Source organism: Melospiza georgiana, chromosome 10 (assembly GCF_028018845.1).
Source record: "Melospiza georgiana isolate bMelGeo1 chromosome 10, bMelGeo1.pri, whole genome shotgun sequence".
NCBI classification, from domain to species: Eukaryota; Metazoa; Chordata; class Aves; order Passeriformes; family Passerellidae; genus Melospiza; species Melospiza georgiana.
In genome coordinates this window covers 4,025,239-4,045,927 of record NC_080439.1, presented here as the reverse complement: position 1 = coordinate 4,045,927, position 20,689 = coordinate 4,025,239, and the positions used below count along the sequence as shown (strand labels likewise).

At 42.5% G+C, this 20,689-nt stretch overlaps 1 protein-coding gene across 1 annotated transcript; it reads left to right on the top strand.

The window, feature by feature from the left end:
- The first annotated feature begins 4,469 nt into the window (after nucleotides 1–4,469).
- On the top strand, nucleotides 4,470–15,270 carry LRRC31 (leucine rich repeat containing 31). Its single transcript, XM_058031445.1, has 10 exons — nucleotides 4,470–4,482; nucleotides 4,851–5,105; nucleotides 6,002–6,151; nucleotides 6,530–6,697; nucleotides 9,154–9,321; nucleotides 10,171–10,338; nucleotides 11,088–11,255; nucleotides 12,324–12,491; nucleotides 13,616–13,783; nucleotides 14,951–15,270. The coding sequence occupies exons 1-10, from the start codon at nucleotides 4,470–4,472 to the stop codon at nucleotides 15,268–15,270; spliced, it is 1,746 nt and encodes a 581-aa protein (XP_057887428.1).
- Nucleotides 15,271–20,689: the final 5,419 nt, after the last annotated feature.

Genomic DNA, 20,689 nt, shown 5'->3' with positions numbered 1-20,689 from the left:
TACCTTTAATGAAAGCTTTTTATGGTAATATATTTTCATATTTCCTTGTTTAGTGATTTTTTTCATTACCTTTTATATGGATTCAGGGTATTTTTGGATGTGGAAAGATGAGTTATGACAGCATTGGTATCACATTCAAAAAGAAAAGTGTTGAACAAATACTTTTTTGGAAGTAACTTTTGAAACAGCAACCAGAATACAGGGATTGGATTCTGTCATTAAGGATGGCCCTAAAAATGCTTTATAACCAGCTCTTAAATCTGTATAAATTTGCTCTCTCTGGCAGCAGACACTCAGGTTGAGTTCCACAGAATGGAATGGGGAGTTTTGCTGAACTATCCAGCTCCATTGTACCAGATGGTACCGTATGGAGGTAACACTGATCCTATGACTCTGTTGATTTGTAATTAGGTTTCTAGTAATTAATATAGTTTGCAGGCCTTGCATGAACTCTGCAGATTGTCCATTCATGTAAATGATTAACTGAAAGGGGATTAATCCTGGCAGAAGTTCAACCAAAAAGAATTTTCCAGACTGAAAATCTTCTCTATCAGTCTAGTATCTTGTAATAGAGACTGCAAGTTAAGTTTGCATTTGTGTAGCTCCATTTTAAAAGGAGTAACTTGATATCTCAGTGTTAAAACTATCTACACTGTGTGTATAAATGTACATTTTCTTGCTTTTTATGGAATTCAAAATGCATATCCAATATGACTTAGTAGTTGGAAAAATCTACTTGTTATCACTACTATTTAATAGGAGGTAATGTAAATTCTGGCTTTGAAAAAAAGAACATGGTTTAGAATTCTGCAGTTCGTGTTTAGGTGTTCATGCTGGAATATGCAAAGGTTGCAATTCTTCTATAATAAATCAGTGACAACAGCAGCTGTCACACAGCTCTGCACACAACCAGCTCATCCAGCACTAACCCTTGCAAGGCTATCACAGAATCCCAGAGTGATTTGGGTTCAAAGGGACTTTAAAGCTCATCCAGTTCCAACCCCCTGCCTTCCCCTCTCCCAGGCTGCTCCAAGCCCTGTCCAACCTGGCCTTGAACTTGGCCTTGTCCTGCAGCCCCTCAAGCCAAGCAGGTACTCCTGAGGAATGGTCCTTCCAGCCCACTGTGTGTGCAGTCTCTTCTGAAGGAATTTATCTGGCCCTAAAGCCAGTCCCTGTGGCTCTGGGGATCACCTGGCTATAAAGAAAGTCAACATCAAATTAGTGGGTGACACAGATGTTTGGCACAAGCAGCTCAGCATCAGTGCCAGCTGAGAGATTCCCAGCTGTGTGGGCAAGGCTGAATTCCCCTGCCTCAGTTATGAGGTGTCAGAGTCAGAGGGTGAATGGAAGGGACAGAGCAGGAGAGAGAGGATGGAGAGAGCTGTGGAGAGCATGATTTGATGCATGTGGCTGGGAAAGATGAGGGCAGCAAACCTGGTGCTGGACCAGGCCACTCTTCCCTTATCCTCCCTTGGCAGCAACTCCTGGCACGAGTGTTCTGAGTCAGCACAGCCCAAGACTGTGACACCTGGAACTGCCAAAGTCAGCCATGGGGCAATGAACACTTTTCCAGCCCCACCAATTCCTTGCTCCATGCAATTTCCCCCAACAAATCAGGCCAAGCAAGAGAATCCTGCAGAGAGGCAAAGCTGGGGAAGGGAACTGCCATGGAAGCAAACAAGGCTCACAGTGCTGTTAAGTGCTGCAGCAGTCAGACTATCAATAATCTCTAACAGATAAATATCCCAAATCATTCCATTCTATATAAATATTGGGCTGAGTGCCTCCCTGATGTAACTGTGATTGTATGACAGCAAGGATGGGTTTAGTTCAGTGTGTTTAGACTCTCCATTATTTTAACCAGATGCTTGGGGCTTTGTTTTCCTTTAGTGGATAATAAGGGCCATCCAAAACAGAGTTGCTGATTTGCTTGGGTTTCATTGAAAGAGACACTACTAAAGGGAGAGGAAATCCCCAAAATGATACTCAGTGATTAAGCACATAGAATATAGGATTTCAGTGTTTGCAAATCCTTTTTTTCAAATGAACTTGTGGCACTAATCCTCTAATGGCATTATTTCTTTGGAATATATGCCGGATTAAGGAGTCACAATGAGGCAAAGTACAAAAATCCACATTAATCTCTCCCTGATGGATGCTGTGTGGGATGCAACTTAAACTATTTTGTTCCAAAATTGGTTCTGTTCCTAACCTTGCCCCAGGTCTAGACAGAGGGAAGAGTAGATATAAACAAGTGTGACACTGAGCACTTGGCAGATGGTCACAGGCCATTTAACTGGATAGAAAGGGGAAGGCGTCTATTATTTTTAAACTCCAAAAGCTAAGCCTGCCCTGTGCTGTCCGTGACATGCTGCAGGAAGCAGACACAGGGCTCTGACAGGAGCAGGACACCTGCTCAGAAGTGTGTCAGGGAGGAGAGGGACAGAGCAGCAAATGGGGCATGGCTGGGCCTGGATGTTGTGATGTTCACGTGTTCACAGCACAGCCTGGGCCCTTTGCAAAGTGCTGCTCGTTTGCAGCCTAGTGCAGCCACCTCACTCTCCTTAGCCTGATTTTTGGGGAGATAATCCTGTTAGCACCTCTTCTCTCATAGCTGATGTAAAAAAGGTAAGGATTTGCTTTTTGGGAAGAGGAGACCATATCACTGTTTCCCTTCTGACCAAATTATGGGGATGCTGTCAGAGTGCCCTGGGCTATTGTCACTGTCATTCAGCAGCCTCAATGGTGAAAGAACCTCTGAATTGGCAGCACTATCACCTGAAATACTGATGTCAGAGCATGTGAGCTAGCCCAGACTAACCACTGTAATCAGTGCTTAACATGCTTAAAGATTTCCCCAGTTTCACAGGACAGAGATCATCAAATATTCACATTCCTCGTTCTCATTGAACTGCAGGGGGCATTGAGAAGTCTTGGGCCAGCAGAGCCCAGGACATGCTCACAAACACAGGTTGCTTGGTCTCTGCTTCATTCCCAGTCACTCTGCTGTTAAGCACAAGAAAAGAATTGTCAAATTCTGTTCTTCACCAATAGAAATACTGGGATTTTCCATTGTCTGCATAGCTGAGATGCCTGGACACCTGAATTAGCACAAATTCCTCATGTGGATACAGCTCTGTAGTGAGATGCTGATTTCAGAAACAGAGACAGGACAGCCACTTCTGGTGTCAGAAAACCCTAAAGTCAACTTGGAGATCCTTTCTGTTTGGGAATAGAAATGTGTCCTCCTTTTCTACAGAGAAAGATGGTTGATCACAATGGTTTTGTGCATTTCTAGCTGCTGTAAATGTTTCCCAGCATGGTACCTCTCATGGGCAAGAGGACTTTCCTGATGTTCACTTTTTCATCTCATCTTACCCTGTTAACTCCTTGCAGCACCCTGTGCCTCATTCCACCCTGCCTGAATCCTTTGTCTAGTTTCATTCTGAGTCAAGCTTTTCCTCAGGCTGGTGTCTGCTCAGCTGCTTGCAAAGGAATTGTTGGTTTTGTTTACCAGCTTTATCATTCCCCACCAAAATCACTCCAGTTTGAATCTGTCTTTGGTGTATACAGACAGTGGATGGTCCCTTGTGTTTAAGGAAGTAGAAATTATATTGCACCAGGTGAGCAGGAAATGATAAGGGAAACGGAGAGTTTGCCACAGGAGGGGAGAAAGGTTTGGCTGGTTTAGCCTGCAAAGGCAAGACCTCATAGAATGAAAAAGATTATCAAGGCTAAAGAGATTCAGCATAAATGGCCATGAGTAGAGTTGAGACAGAAATTGTGATGTTCACCATTGAGGAAATCAGACTTTAGGACAGACAGACAGACAAAAAAAAGGTGTACTGGAGTTTGAAGTGTACATAAGGTGTGTCTACTGATTGCATTGTAATGTTGTACCATGGTGTCGCCCAGAAGATGATTGTGACTTGTGTCTCCTGAAGTGATCCGGAGTGTCAGTCCTCCCTTTTTTGACTGAGCTGTGCCTCCAGCACTATTGCTGAGCAGTATGGACAAAAGGGGTGGGAAAACAAAGAGCTTTTCTCCAGGTACTCCTGTAATCTGATCTCTGCGGTGACTCAGCCTCTCCCAACAGCAGCTGTCTCGGGGCATGCAGTGGTTTGTGAGCAGTAGCGAAGATTTTGCTGCCACTTCCTGATTTCTGCCTTGAGAGCCATCGAAGCTGGGACATGATCGGAGCATTTAAATGGATTTCTCAGCCCCAGGACCGGCAGACTTTGGCATAAAGTACAGAGGAATAGAGGCATCAGAAAGAGCCAACAAACCACTTGTGCAGAGCTGCTGCTGTCAAACGGATGAAGACAGAAACTTGCGAGAGAAAACTGCACGGAAAGTTCCTATTAAGGAAAGGAGTGAGGTTTTGTTTGCGTTCCATGGCTCACTTATTCCACAAACCCTGAAAGCGCTGTAAAAACTGAAAAGTGTGAAAGGGAACCTCGGGTGTACCCATGGAAAAGACAGGTATGTTCTTTGTTTAAAATAATGCCTCTCTACAGCAGGAAATCACAGCCAGGGAAAGCAGGACTGCTCTAGAGCTCAGTAACTGTGCATGTACATCAAGGTACATTGGCTTGTACCATTTTTGTATTTCTAAGGAATACAGCTGTGACAACATATTAATGCCAGATTTTAAATATTGCCTCAACTTTTTGTGATTGTAAATGCTCTGCTCTTGAACTCTTGTATCATGGCTATGATACATGGTTGGGTGGAGGCAATGGTGGCAAATTCTCAGTGCATCTGCCATTATGAAAACAGGTAAGCAAGAGTAAACATTACTAAATTCTGATTCTAATTCACACTTATTCTGTCTGCTGATCCCCTGAAAGATGACCAGAACTGCCAGGATAGACATGAAGAGGACAACCCAAAGAGTTCCCCATTTGACTTTGTTATAAAACAATTCCAAGGAAAGAAGTGTGCTCCTGAAAAAAGGAAAGAGCCGCCTTCAGCCATCAAACAGTTCTTCAAAGGCTTTGACTTTGGGAAATCTGAAGGCAAGGACAGAAGGGAAATTGAAGAAACAGAAATAAGCAATGACGTAGCTGATGATCAGAGTGAAAAGCAAGATCCCTCTGTAGAAGGTAATGCTGGTACAACAATGAAATACATGTGTATGTGTATATATTTTAATTTCATAGAAAATCAGCTGTTTTCTTGCTAGCCAAAATCCTGTATTTGCTGTATTTTTATCCTCTTGCTAGGATTTACTTCTGATTGGAACATTATCAAGGATGTACTCTCTGATTTGATAGGTGCTAAGCAAGGAGTTAGATCCACATTGATGAGGAAGGGTAAAGCTTTTGGGTGACTTCTCTCTTGGTCTGCAATGTGAGAGTCAGTGCTGAGGTCAGCTCTGAGCAGTAGCTTGGCCTGTTGTATTTAAGATGGGTCTCTGTCCTGCTAAAGCAGTCTGAAGACAGCAGGAGCAGATGTTTCCTATCACTTAGCACTGGGCAGGGGCAGGGAAAGGGAATGGGAATCCCTCATTGATGTTATTTTGCACACACAAGGATTCTCTTTACATCCACTCCAGAGAAAATGGAACTATTTTTCAAAAGGAGGTGGAAGGTGAAGCTTAGAACCCCATCCTTTGTCCTAAGGGGTCTGGGTCAGTTTGGGGAATGATAAGAGGGCAGCTACTGAGAGTGGATTGCTATTTTCTGTGGGGGTTTTTTTTTTGTTTTGTTTTGTTTTGTTTTTTGTTTTTTTTTTTTTTTTTTTTTTTTTGCTTTGCAAAGCTCAGAAAAGCAGGAACTACCTTACACAGATGTATGAAAATGTGGGAGGAGTTTTGTATTAATTTGATCTATAGTGATCCTATCAGGCAGGTTGTTGGTCCACATAGATGAAAAATAGAGCCTGCTTCATTGTCAGATTTAATTCATTTCCTAAAGTCTTCACCTGGCAGCCTCAGGCAGGTTTTACACCTTGTGTTTATTAGCAGAGGTAACCAGGGCCCTATTTCTTTGTTGCTCAGATGGACTTTCACATCTCACTTCTGAAGAAGAGTCACCATCTGGTGAGCAGAGATTTAACCAGTTCATGGAGAAACTGGGAAAGAAACCCAGCAGCAAGAATCTGGATCTAAATAATTGTGCACTGAGTGCAGAAGATATAACAGAGTTGGGTAAATGCACATTTTGTTCAACTAATCACTTCATGTATTTCTTTAATTTTTATTTGCCTGTTCTATTATTGCCTCTCCTCTTTTCCCTTCCCTTTCTTTTTTACAGGCCATTTTAACATTTCATCTAATGGTCCCAGGTCCCTGAGAAATATTAATTAATAAATGATGACAATTATGTAATATATATAAATATAGAAATCACCCAGGTCTGTGAAGCAGATTATTGTCCTTACACTCGAGCTACAGATAAGAAAAGTGAGGTACAAATTGTCATTGGCTTTATAATTCTGTATTGGTTGTAGAAAACATCTCAACACTAAGACATAGTGTGTGCAGAAGCATGAAGACAGAAAAGCTTTTTCTTTTCTTTCCTTACAGCTTCTTTACTGCCATTTCTCCCAGAGCTGGAAGAGCTCAGCCTGTCCTGGAATGGCTGTGTTGGAGGCACTTTGAAAGCTCTCACTGTCCATCTTCACCACGTGAGCCTGTTAAAAGTCCTCCGACTTAACAACTGCCGGCTGACAGCTGAGGATGTCATCTCCTTAGGTACAGGACTGCATTTACATTTACTTCCAGACAGCTTGGGGCTGATGGAATCCATCTCATCTCTTCCTACATCCTACTCCTGCTGCTGCCACACTGGGCAAAGTAAACTCCTGCTGTGAAACAGTAGAAACTTGGGCTTATGGGTGACCTTACACCTTTAGGTACCTCTGCAGAGTTCATTCCTCAGGGTGTGAAGCTTTCATACTCAAAAGGGAAGAGAATCCAGTCCTATTTGCAGGAAAGAATATTTTTAATTTGGATTGCTTTTTTTTTGCCTCGAAGCAGAGTCAATCACAATAGGGTCAGTTTAGGTCTTGGAGCTGCAGGACAGGTGAGTGCTCATCATGAAAACCCCAATGGTCTTTTGGGACAAGACTTAAAACCAGAAGTGCTGCCTCAGAGCTTTATGATTTGGTGTTTTTTCAACTCTGGGAGAAATTTATTTCTCTGCTTACTTCTGTGATTGGAGTGCCTGCACTTGGCTTTCTGCAAAGTGAGAGATGGAAAGATTTTTCAGGTGGTGTTGCACACTCAGGTTCTGGCATGGAGTCACCTCTGGGCCTGGAGTTTACTCTGGAGTGGATCTGTGGTTTGTATTTAAAAGAAGGACAGACATAATCAATTATAAATTATAAAAGTTATTGCTTATTTTGAAAGTTCTAAAATGGACCTGAGTTATAAAGCTGGGCTTTGTTTATGTCATTCATATCCAAGCCTTTTCCAGGAAAGGTTCAGAAATAAAATGACATATATGGTGGTCGATCAAAAATGAGTCGTGCAATCTCTTGGGGAGGAAATAAGCATCTCTACAAAAGCTAGTGAAAGTAACTGTTCTGTTTCTGATGAGCGTGAAATCTGTATTTAATTTTCTATTATTTTTTCAAATTTATTTCATTATTTTCCAAACCCTTCTCATAGATTTGGTTTTTGTTCGTTGGTGTTCTTTTTCTCCTTCTGAATTTTATTGGTTATTTTTGCAATTGATACTTTCTGCCAGGTTCTTCAGTGCTGTTTCCTTCCCAGTTCAGTTTAGCTTCTGCTGGGACAGACAGAAAATTGATCACAGAACTTGAATTTCCAGACAAAATGTGATGCCCTTGACACGTGGGATAGCAACAGTCAGTTTGCATTGATTTTGCCTGTGATTTTGAAAACAGCTTGTGTATTTAGGCCAGTCCTGGCTGTGTGACCTTGTCCACATCTCTCTGCAGAAATGTGGCCTCTTGTGGACTCAGCACATCCTGCTTAGAAATCAATGTCTGAAATATAACCATAATATCAACCTATTCTAGTTGCTTGGAGCTTGACTGTGAAAGGTGATAGGAAACAATTCCTGGAGTTATATTCCTTTATTTATCTTCTGGGAGGAAAATGTGCTTGGAAATCTATAGTCCTCATGTCAAACAGAAGCAGGCTATGCTGCACTTCTCAACTGTAGAGCATTGCTCAGTATTCAACACTGAGGCAATAATTTAAAATAAATGCAAAAATAAGAATTAAAATGTGGCCTCTCCTCTCAAATCAAGATATTCACTTATGGAAGTAATTATTTTTGTATTATAAATCTTTTGTGAAAAATTAATTTTGAAAACCACACAGACATGAAAGGATGTTACTATTAAAATACAATTCTCAATTATTAGACTTTAGATTAAAAAAATGTGTATGACACTTTGAAATTGCATTAGCATATGGTCTGATTAATTGATCTTTCTTGGGAATGAGTTTATGCAAATATGCTCTGCCTCTCTCCTCTACAAAGGAAGTTAGGAAGCTGGATTTTACAGTGGGATGTCAGTATTTCAAATAAGCACTCACACAGTTCACACTGACAGGTGTGTCAAGCCTTGAAAATGCTGATTTTTCTGAATGTAGTAAAAGTCAGTTCTGTCTGCCTTGAAATCATGGGAAAGTTAGTTTGAGTCAAAACAGTGCTCATCTTGGTTTCTTATGAATTGATTCAGAAATTCCTGTCAGAAATGAAACTTTCATGTTTCAGAAATAATTGTGAGAGGAATTCTTTCATTCCCTCCAAAATGACCTGTGGATGCAGTACAGAGGATGTTGGAAATTTGCCAAATAAAACAGAGCAGAACTCTACAGGACAGTAAATTCAGACTTGTCACTTGTATTGATTTCCCTCTAGACTGGACTTTCTGGTCCCAGCACAGGCCTAACAGCCTGGTGAGGGTTTGGGAACTTGAATAAATTTCAGTTTTGTGTGCACTGTGACAATGACTTGTGATCTGTGTTGCTCCTTAGACAATGTGAGATTTTACATAACATTGCTGCATAAGCAATAATTCATTTATTTAACAATTTTTCTGGCAAGACATTAATCATAAAGTAATTTGAGTATTAAGTAGCTAACCTTCCTCTTTAATATATTCCAAACCTGGATTTTGTTTGCACTGAAACTGATACATGGAATGACTCATTCTAGACTTCTCTTGCAGGAGAGGCATTTGAAATTGTTTCTCAGCTTGAAGAACTGGATTTATCATGGAACAGTAACATTGGTGGTAAGCTATCACTGCTGACAAAGAAACTTCAGGAAGGATGCAAATTAAAATGTCTGAAAATGACAGACTGTAACCTGACAGCAAAGGATGGAGAATCCCTTGGTATGTGTGTCCATGGAGCTGGGCTGAGGCTGGCTTCACAGAAATGAACTTATTTGACTTAGATAATGGCTGTATTGAGCTCAATGTCAATGAAAAATTTAATTTATTTCAAGCTCTGCATTGTAACAGTATTTATGATGTGGAGATTTAGTGCACTTGCTTCCAAAGAAGAAAGCTGTTCTCTCTAATCATATGAGAGAGGGTTGAGAAGACCTAAACCACAGTCTGGCTGCCTCAGTCGTACAGGGTTTCTGGATCTTTTGAGAGAATTTCCAACACTAATTGCTCACAATTAATCAGCTGAATATGTAATTAGCCATGGGATTGGAAAGAAGGTCTGAGGATTGGGAATTTAGGCTGAGTTGGCAACCACTGGCCATCCTTCCCTTCTGTCCTCTCACCATAGCTGCTTAATCCTGTGTGGTCTTTTTATCTCATTGTATGTTTTAAAAGGTGTTTGCTCAGTAAAGAGAAGCCCCATGGCTCTCATCTCCACTGCAGGAGGAGCCCCATATGTAACAGACATTCCTATGTATTTTCATTAGAAAATTTTATTTCTGTTTGTATTTCTGCTTTTTATTCCTCTGTATTTTTCTAACAGTCCCTGTATTTTTTCCACTTTTATTTTTATAAATGTTTTTCGCAGATTTTTATGATTCCTACCCAGTCTTTATTTACTGCCTTGTTTAGGTAGAACAGGAACTTAGCAACTCTAAACCACACTGACAGGCAAACCCTGACCACGTCTTCCTGTTTGTCATGGTGCTGTATTTTTCTAGGGTTCATCTTGTATGTATTCTAGACAATTACCAATTCTGATTTTCTTTTCTTTTCTTTTTTTTTTCCCAGCTGAACTTCTAAATGTGATCCCAGACCTCGAAGTATTAGATATCTCTATCAACAAAAACATTGGCTGCAGCATGAAGTTTATTGCTCAGGATCTGAAAAATGTTCCAGGCTTGAAAGAGTTAAACTTGCACATGTGTGGATTGAAGCAAGACGGCCTCCAGGGCTTAGGTTAGACTTTATGTTCAGAAAACTTTCATTCTGAATATATTGTACATCTGAAAACCATTTAAGAAAGGCAATGAGGTGGGATTTTGCTGATGGTTTGGCAGTATTAATGGGCAATCATGATTTGCTGTTTGAGGATTGGTAAAAGACTCCAGGGCCTTTCAGCAGGAGCTGAATTTATCTCCCCTGAGCTCAAGTTTGTGAAAGTCAGTGGGGAGAGTCAACCTCCACACCATTTATCTGAGACACATCTCAGAGCTGTGGCTCCCTGGATGTGCTTCCTCTTTCCCCAGACAGGACACAGACAAGGACACACATAGGCCAGCTAACTTCTAACAAGCTAATCCTGCTTTCCAAAGGAAATCCAAGTTCACCATTACCACTTACAGTGTCCAGTGAAGCTACATGAAATGGTCTTGCTATCTGTGTCTCTCCCTAGTGGATGTGGCAAAACACCTGGCATTAATGAGCACATCCAGCAGTAATTTCTGCAAAAGGCTGAGGATTGACTGGATGTGGGGGATGAGCTGGCCTCACCTTCACCTGCTCTGCCAGAGAAGAATGGAGCTGCATGGACAGGGAGGCTTTGCTGCATTACTGAGTGTCTGCTGTGATTATGCACTGCAGCTTAGCCCAGGAGCTTTGCCTGCAATACCTTGTGCAAAGTTTGACGTTGAAGTAAATAAATGGCAAAGCCCTGACCTGGGCTGGTGTGGCAGCCAGTGACCAGCCTGTTCCCTTTTGCATTTCAGACACTGCTTTACAGCACCTTGCAGAGCTAAGGAAATTAGACATCTCGTGTAACAGAGAGATTGGTGGTGGCTTTAAAGCCTCAACAGCTCATTTGGCCAGCTTGAAAAATCTGGAAGTCCTTGATCTTCACCAATGCTGTATCACAGAAGAGGACATGACTGTTTTGTGTAAGGACATGTTGAGGAAATTTATTAAGAATCTTGGTTTTGTCTTCTGAAAATATCTCAAAGACATAAAAGATTCTGCCTGGCAGAAGAGCTGAACTCAGTACTTTTTTTACATCAGGCAGCTCTGAAAATGCAGTGTGGGAGAGGGCTTTCTTGATCAATATGGAATGGGTTTTTGCTGAACAAAAGGAAATCTCAGTGTCTGATCCCATGTGGAACTAAGGAGCTGAATCTGCCATGATTCAGACCCACAATGGGAATGTGGGAACTGCCACCAAACACTATTATTTTTTGATAATCATTAATTTAAGAACATCCAGGGGCAGATCCCCCAGGGGTGTAAGTTGGATGGATCCATGGGGGGTATGTGCATGGAAATAAAACAGCCTAAACCCCCCTTGGTGAGCTGCACACCAAGAAGAGGGTGATTTTAGGAGATCTTGCATTGCTGCTGCTGTGGGCTTTCTCCAGGTTGAATTGATGCAACTATAAACACTACTATGAAGAAAAAGTCATTTCCCAATCAATTTGTGAGACAGTTTATTTCTCTCTCTCCATTATCATAACTTTGTTTCTACTCTTAACAACAAAAAATCCCATGACTCAAAGCCTATATTGCCCACATCCTATTTTCCATGACAAAGAAGATAACTTGAAGATTTGATGATGATGAAGCTTTAAGAAATAATCAGTATTAGTAATATCAATCACAATTTATTTTTAATTTATTTTATAATAAAGAATAATAACATTAAGACAAAGAAGTTTCAGTTAGCAATGAAGACATTTGGAAATTCCCTACTTCATCCAGAAAATTTCCAGGAAACCATGTTCTGACAAACTTCCACATAGTATGGAATACTTAACTTCTGAAACAGTGTTACTATTTATGGTCTAAAACATTACTCACCAAGAACTTGGGTGTAAAAACTTGGCTGGCCTTGACTTTTGGATTGATTTATAAAGAAAAGAAATTATGTCAGGCTACACAACAATTATGTCAAGCTATGCAACTACACATTTGTTATGGATCAGTGACATTCTGATAAATATTTCATGTTTTTGTAGCCCAGGTGATACCTTTACTCTCCAATCTTCAAGAGCTGAATTTATCCTCGAATAAAAATATAGGACTCTCATCAGATCCTCTTCTGGGCAGGCTCAGGTTTTTACCAAAGCTGAGATCTGTGACCATCAGCAATTGTGGCTTAGGTGAAGAGTCCCTTTCATCACTAGGTAGGAATGTTTCTTTAAAGTGTGCCCATTCTCTGTGTATCCCTGTAGGACAAAGCATTCCCTCTCCTTTGGCTGAACTCCAAGGATCATGGTTACCTTATACCTCAGGTCCTGAGTGAAAAGCCTGTGATGAAACCAGTGCTTTGTGGGACCAGGTTGCAAGGGAAGAGAATTGTATGTCTTCCTCTACTGTACTTGAGGGGATGGAGCTCTTTTAGTGCTTTGTCTGATAGAGAGCTTTTATATACCCCTTAATTTTGGGGGAAAAAAGAAAAGCATTATTTTAATTAAGCTGAAATCATAGTCTGGATGTAACACTTCAGTCAGTGAGGTAAAGCTTTGACTGAGTGTATTTAACCTCAACTGCAGGTGAAAATTTCAGTAGAAACTTTCTGGGGCAGAGTTCAGCGTGGGGCACTGGAGGAAATGACTGCAGGGGTGGAAAAGATATTGCACAGCTGTGAAGAAAAGTCCAGTCTAACACAGGATATGTAAATTCAGCCTCTTTTACCTACTTATTGCAAATCTCTGGATTAGTGGCCTTTGATAGGTGTTCCATATGGCACATGAAATCTTAGTACAGAAGGATCTCTCAGTTACTGTGTATTGTGCACTTGTATTTCATACTATGTACTCGTGCCATTAAGTAAGACTTGACTGCCTCCAGCAGAAGCAGTAGCAAGCTAAGCTTGTCAGAGGTCCTTGCAGAAAGAATGTTTATATCACTACAGTTATGTAAGAGTGACACCATGGAAATCAGAGCTGTCAAAAGACACAAAGCATCTCACCTTAAATAGTGAGTTCACAGCAAAAAAAAAATTGTCTTTAAATTGATATAAAATGGTTTAAAAGCAAGCTGTTAAAATAAATTAATTCAATGCAACAAGGCCAAGGCAATAATGCAAATAGAAAGACAAAAACCCCTCTCCATAGAGTCCTGATAGATTCTATAGGCAGAGCCTTCTTATTTTCTTTTGTCTGACTTTTTTTGGGATAAAACAATTCATTTTAAGCACAATCTGGCTGTTAGGATCTTACTTACGGGTGAATTGCAGGTGAGGTGTCTGTTGAGGCCATGTTGTTTTCTCTTAGTAAGCAGAAGTTGCTGGTCTTAATCTTTTCAGCTGAGACTGCCCTTCACCTTCCTGAACTGCAGATATTAGACCTTTCTTGGAATAAGTGCGTTGGTGGCAACCTAAAGCTGCTTTTGGGAGCACTAAAGCTTGCAATGGAGATTCAAGTGTTAAGACTGAGCAGCTGTAACCTGGTGGCTGAAGATTTGGCACTTCTAAGTAAGTATAACATGGTATTTACTAGCACTAAAGGAACTAGGGCGTTTAGACCACAATTCAGAAGGGGCTTGTTCCATGGGCTGAGCACGTTCTTGCATAAATCAAATGAAAACATGGAAAATACAGGAGTTATTTCTCCCACAAAGGGCTTCCATTTTTCTGTGTGTCCTGGACATGCCCAGTGGAAAAGCTGAAAAGGCTAAAGTGCAAAGAATATTTAAGCATTTTTATCTATTAAAAAAAAAAAAAAAAAAGGCAGCATAATTTAGAAAATGTAGGGTTTGCATCTGTTTTTTATCTCAAATATTTAAAGCTGCATCTGAGGAGTTTTATTTTGTTCAGATGCTGTTTTATGGCTCAGTACTTTAGAGAAAATGTCTGTGCTGACAGCCAGGAATACAGGCACTACCAGCTCCCAGTCATTAGGTGGGTTTCTGCAGTCAGACTACTGGGGGAGAATTAAACCAGAAATGTTTTCACCCACCTCTTAGCAGCTGCTAAGAAATACTGGAAAATGGGAACCTATAAAGGAATAAATTCTATGATCCTTTTAAACACTTGCTAATTTTATGCTCATCTTTCTGAGTCTGTGGGCCTGACTCAGGTTTTGTGTCTGACATTGGCAATAGCTGTGTGACATCTGTAAGGCCCTGGAATATAAAATCTGGTGAGGTGAAGCCCAAATACTTCTGACTTCAAAAACCATCACCCTTGATGGGTGTCTCCTTTGCCAATCATGTTAAGGACCCCTTTAGGGAATATTTGGCCCTCCCACAGTGAGAGGTGGCTGTTGTAGTCAGTCATGCAGCCTCACCTAGTTTTGCTTTCCTCTTTCTAAATCTCCCTGAAAAGCCTGTCTGCCTCTTACAATTGGCACTTGATGTGACCTCCTTCCAACTGACTCCAAGGTTTTCAGGCTGCCACACTCTTTTAACTCAGTACTTTGTTCCTTTTGAACTGCCTGTGCTTTAAATGTTGTAAACTCCTTCAGCTGTTATAAAACTGTCTTTCTGAGATCAGCAGCAAGTGATTTTATGTTGCTGAGGAGTTAAATCTTGCTGTTTGACTGCTGGAATGAGGTATTAAAATACCAGTTCCTTTTCTGAGAAGCTTTTAAAGCAGTTACCAGGATTTATTAATTGTGTTTGTGTCTGTCATCTCTCACAGCATCCCTGAGGCAAGATGGCCACTTGGCCAGATTGCAGAAGCTGGATTTGAGTTATAACAACACCATCTCTGATGAAGGCTGGGCTGTTTTCTGCCAAGGTTTAGGAGCATTCAAGGAACTCTCAGAGCTGGATGTGAGCCTCAGTCCATCGTCCTGCAGGGACTGTGGGCAGTGGTTTGGGGAGCTATTGGCAGCACTGACACAGCTGCCAGCCTTGGCAGAGCTGGCCATGCAAAGATGGGCCCTTTCAGAGTGCCAGAGGAAGCAAATGGAAGGCTTTAATCAAGACAACAAAAGAAACATTCGTTTTGACTGTTGATGAAGGTTGGAGGTGTGTGGAAGGCCTTTTGGGAGCAGCACATGAACCATTATGTGTCTCAGAAGACTGCAGTTTTTAATAATCTCTTGAAATAGTTTCACAGTTATAGAAAACTGTTATTTGACCCTCTGCAACATAGATCATTCCATTTCATAATTATTGGGAGCCTTATCACAACACATAATGTCCTTTCAGACTCTCTGGGCCATGCTTACACTACTCAATCTTCATGTTGTGAAGATTGTGAAAATACTTGAAACATCCATGTTTTATTTGTTCATTTCTTCTCCCCTCAAACTTTTGCCTCTTTGTGAATTAACTAAATTGTAAGTGGGAGATTTGCTATCCATCCCAACAACTCAACATTATAGATTAGCCCAGGAAGGAGAATACAGGAGGAGCTGGTTTGCCTCTGCTCTGGCCCTTGATGCCATTTCATAGTGTAGATGAGTCCTGTGTAGAGAATCAGCATAAAATCAAGGCAAGAAACCCTTATTTGGTGTCTGTGCAAGTCTCAGGGGCAAGGAAAAACCTATGGTACATTAAATCAGACATATGTCCTGCTACTTTAACAAGAATTTTGGATACAGAGCAATCAATAAGTGCCAAATTCTGGCACGATCACTTGTGTCATGGAGCATGTTAACCCACACGTGAGCTCCAGGACTGCAGTGGGATTATTCATCTGTAAGGTATTTTAGGAAGTAAAGATATTAGATCTGCCCACTGAGTGAGGAGTCTTAGAGAAATCCTGAGGCAGCTTGAGGGATAAAGTACTGCTCAATTAGCTCTGAGCATCTCTACATGCTGCAGCAATCTCCTGGAGGAGAGGCACAACAGGATCATTCAGTGGCACCTTCCTAACTTGCTAAGGGCCCTCTCAGCAAGTTCCTCCCTGCAGATGCTGATCAATATTCAGCTTTCAGTCCATGCAACCCTTCCAACATCAGCTTTTCCCTGTTCAGGGCTATAACCAGCAGCTGAATGCTGATACCCATTGATCATTTAATCCATAATTTCATGTCAGAGTCACCCTGGACTTCCTGGTTCCACTTTCAGTTCCACTTGAAAAGTGCACTTGGCTCCCCCAGCTTTGAGAAATGTGAGTTGAACTGGAGTCTCTTGGTCAGGGGCAGCAGGGAATTGCTGTGTGGGATCCTAAACCTCTGAAATAAAGCAAAGAGCTCCTGCTTCATTTAGGGCTAAGAAGAGAGATTTTCAAGCAGTGAGTTAAACAAGGACAGTTGTTCTAATGAGGAAAAACCATCATGTCTGTTTAAGAGCATCTCATCAACCTGTTCTAATCCACCTTTGATCCAACTGGGAAATTGATCTTTTATCTGTTCTGTGAGAATTTCTCTGAATTAATCCTTTCCCTCTTGAACCTCTCTCTCCAGTTTACCTTTAATGTCCATTTTCCGTTGAAATCTTCCTAACTGAAGTCAAGTTCAGTGTTGGGGTTTCTTGTTCTTTCATAGCTGGATTCCTCATTCTCAGCTCCAGAGCCCAGGACAGACCCACTGCTGGCAAATTCTCCCCTGCCCCCAATCCCCCTGCTCAGTCTTTGCCCTCTTATTATTCTGTCATGCCAGTTGTGCCACTAAAAAGCTTTTGTTCCTTTTATCACCACTACTAAAAATCTTCTTAATCTGCCAATCTGCCCAGAAATCTCTCTTCCAGTGATTTCCTCCTTGGCAGTTTCTGATTCATCCTTCTCTCTGTTCCTCTTTGCCTTCACTTAGAGTGAAAAAATTTCATTAGACATTTCCAAACAATCGAAACAGCCTCAGTTACCCAGTGAAATGGAAAATCAGAACAGAGCCGTCCCACTTTGCTGCAGTCCCAGCTCTCTCCTGCCAGTGAGCATATTAATGAGATTTCAGTATCAATCAAGAGCCAAACAGAAATGAGTCCCATGCCCTGGATGCAGATTCAGAGAGCACTACCTGCAGATGGAACTCTGGTTCTGATCAACTCCCTCAGGATGCACCACCTTCCCTGAGGCAAGGGGAGGGAGAGCAGCGCTGTGGTTCTGACCTGTCAGCTGAACTGAACAAAGGGTTCTGCTCCCACCCACTCTGCATTTTGAACCTGCACAGTCTAGCTCCATGCTCTGTGTGCACTGCAGATGAAACTCAGGGGCTTAAAGTGTAGCTGAGCAGTACAGAATAAAAACTAGACAAGGACATCTTGTGTCTAGGACAAGCAGCTGTCTGCCTATCAAGTGCTGTAGAAAGACATGATTGCACAGAAATTTGGCATGCAAGAATTGTAGCAATATTATGTTTGTCATGGTTCTTTTTAATAAGGGAGTTATGATGTGTCAGGACCAGAATCATGGCAGAAATTGCATCCTGCAGACCCACTGCTTTCAAATAAACCTCCCATACACAGACACATCCCAAATGTCACCAAGCCATGTCAGACATGAGCAGTACCACTAAGGCAGTGACAGCTTGCAGTCATTCAAAGTGCTGTAACTGCAGATTGTCAAAACATCAGTGAACGGTTTTGCCAAAGTGTGGAGATACTTTCAAACAGCTTTATACAGCTCTGTAAGACAGGATGGTAATCCAGGTCCTGGTGTGGCCTGTCTGGAATCCTGCTCCATATTTCCAAACATATTTCCAAGGTACTGATCCTTTCTAGAGATAAAGTGCATAAGTAAGGTTTATAAACTGTGATGTTGTTGGGATCATTACTAAACACAGAGACAACAGGAGTTTTAAATGCTGAGCTTTGATATTATTCCTGTTCTGAGAGTTCTGGCCTGATGCTGCAGCCGGTACCTAAAGAGATTAAGAGTGCCTTCAGTCCTGCATTTGGGAGCAGCTGAAGTCCATGGAATTTCCATGCAGCAGCTGAACAAGATCTTGCCCCTTCTATTGTTCCTGCCTGCAATTTGCTTATGTCTTCTGGCAGAAATTTAATTCCTTTATCTTGTCCCAGCTATAATCTTTCCTGGAGTATAAATGACTCCAGGAGACAGATCTCCTTTGGAAAGATGCTAAATTTATTTTCAGAAAGGTTAAGACATTTAAAATTTTCAGTTCCTTCACCTCCACAGGTATCTAGACACAGTCATTAAAAAGATATATTACGTCAATTAAAGAGTAATCTTTGGAATTTTGTTTTTAGGGAAGAAATCTCCTAAGAAAATTCTGTGGAGCTGCATTACTGTTGATAGATGAACACAGAATATTCTGCTCATTAATGTCACATTATACCTCACAGTATGGTGGAAATTTTGGCAAAGACATCTGTGTTGTTTCCTGTGCTGGAAAGATTTCTTATGGGTTTAATTTTATTTCTTAGCAGAAACATTAGTCTGCTTCTTCATTTCCTTTGTATGCACAGTGCAGCAGAGAGCAATTTAAATTAATGAAATCTGAAAGTGAGTCTTTTGCATAAATTGCTACTTCTGTAAATGTAACCTTCAAGAAGAAGACTGCACCAAAAAAAATCATTGGGAGAAAAGCATTGCATTAAATAAAAAGGAAAGTGTATTCTGAGCCCCAAAATAAGGATATTTATGAAAACTCTTACACTAACCTAAGCCCAGGGGTGCATAATTGTTCATTATCAAATGAACAGCTAATGTTCATGGAGTTAAAGACATGAACAATATCACATCCATTTTTAAATTGCTCACTCTGTGACATATTGATTCTGTGCAAATGCAGCTCTTATTTTCCCAGTGTACACAGGAAAAAAAGATGCAAAAAACTGCAGCAGTCCCTCCAGTCAGGATTCCATCTTTATGATTCAACACAAAGGTCAGTGTTTCCACGTTCTTGCTTTTTTCTGCCTGAATTCTGAGATGCCAGCAATAATGAGGAACCCAGGCTTGGCGTGTACCAGTGCAATGTCCCTTCTCAGTGTGGTGGGGAAAAGCGACACTTGGTTGTAATGGAGAACTTGGATTGTGCAAAAGGGAGGTATCAATGAAATATAAAGTAAAGCAAAGGAACGAATACATTTTTCATAGCGCACATTCCTTTAGGAATAGCATCAAAGCGTTTTTCAGCGAGATCTAGCATCCTGACACTGATTAACCTGGTGGAGGATGCAGGTACAATGTGTAAGGTGGTGCAATGGGTAACGTGGTGTTCCCCACACAAACACTGGAAAGGGAGGCCCAGCAGCAGAGCTGGTGTTGGATCTTCTCCAGGCTGTCTGGACAGTCTGAGCGCCCTGTGTCAGGGAGATTCTTCAAACCTGGGGGAAGTTTGTGCAGGAGATTACGAGACAGACCCAGCGCGGCAGCTCCTGGCGGTGCTGCAGTGCAGGAAAATGCAGCCCATCCCCTCCGGCCCAGGAGGGCAGCGCTGAAACCACCAGAGGGATTTATTTGCTGGAAAGGGCCAGCGCAGGAATCTTTGAAGGAGCAGCTGATCCGTGTAACCATGGACAGCTTTGCAAAGGCTCCTCGGAGACCAACTCCGTGCCCAGGGTCTGGGCAGCACCGGGGGCTCAGCCCCGCACAGGGGAGGGACCCTGGGGGCTCCTGGCAACGCCTGCCCGCTGCTTCCTGCTGCCGGCCCGGGACACTCGCCCTGAGAACGGGCCGGGTACACCCGCCCTGGGAATCGGCTGGGGACATCCTCCCTGGGAACGGGCTGGGGACACCCGCCCTGAGAACGGGCCGGGTACACCCGCCCTGAGAACGGGCCGGGGACACCCTCCCTGGGAACGGGCTGGGGACACCCGCCCTGAGAACGGGCCGGGGACACCCTCCTTGGGAACAGGCTGAGGACACCCTCCCTGGGAACGGGCTGGGGACACTCGCTCTGAGAACGGGCCGGGTACACCCTCCCTGGGAATCGGCTGGGGACACCCGCCCTGGGGACAGGCTCTAGGACACCCTCCCTGGGAACGGGCTGGGGACACCCTCGCTGGGTACGGGCTCCAGGACACCCTCGCTGGCAGCGAGCTGGGGACGCCCTCGCTGGGAACGGGCTGGGGACACCCGCCCTGAGAACGGGCTCCGTTACCGAGCCCAGCTCGGAGCAGCCCCGGTTACCGAACTCACCGCGGGTTGAGCTGGGGACAAGGGAGAGGTGGGCATAGCTCAGGTAAGGCCTGCAGGGCTCAGCTGCCCCAGGGATCGCTTCTCTATCATCTCAGATACTTTTATCTCTGAGGTTATTACAGAATAGGCTGAGCTGGAAGGAGAAAAATCGAGTTAAACTCTGAAGTGAATGGCCCGCCTTGGTGCTCTAGCACGGTGCTCTAACCAACTGCAGCACATCGAAAACACACTCAGCCTTTTCCTCGTGCTTTTCCTGTATCTGTTACTCCAAACCACAAGCTGTAACCCTTTCCAGACCGAGCCCACTTGTATTGCTATGCAGATCTCTTCTGGTTGCTAGGCTGCCAAAACGATACAATAACACTTGGTTTTGTTTTCCAGCAGGTC

Bases quoted from the DNA above. Each gene is read 5' to 3' on its own strand.
- LRRC31 (XM_058031445.1), top strand. The intron at 5,106-6,001 runs GTAATGCTGGTA...TTTGTTGCTCAG, and splicing joins GCAAGATCCCTCTGTAGAAG to ATGGACTTTCACATCTCACT. The intron at 6,152-6,529 runs GTAAATGCACAT...CTTTCCTTACAG, and splicing joins AGAAGATATAACAGAGTTGG to CTTCTTTACTGCCATTTCTC.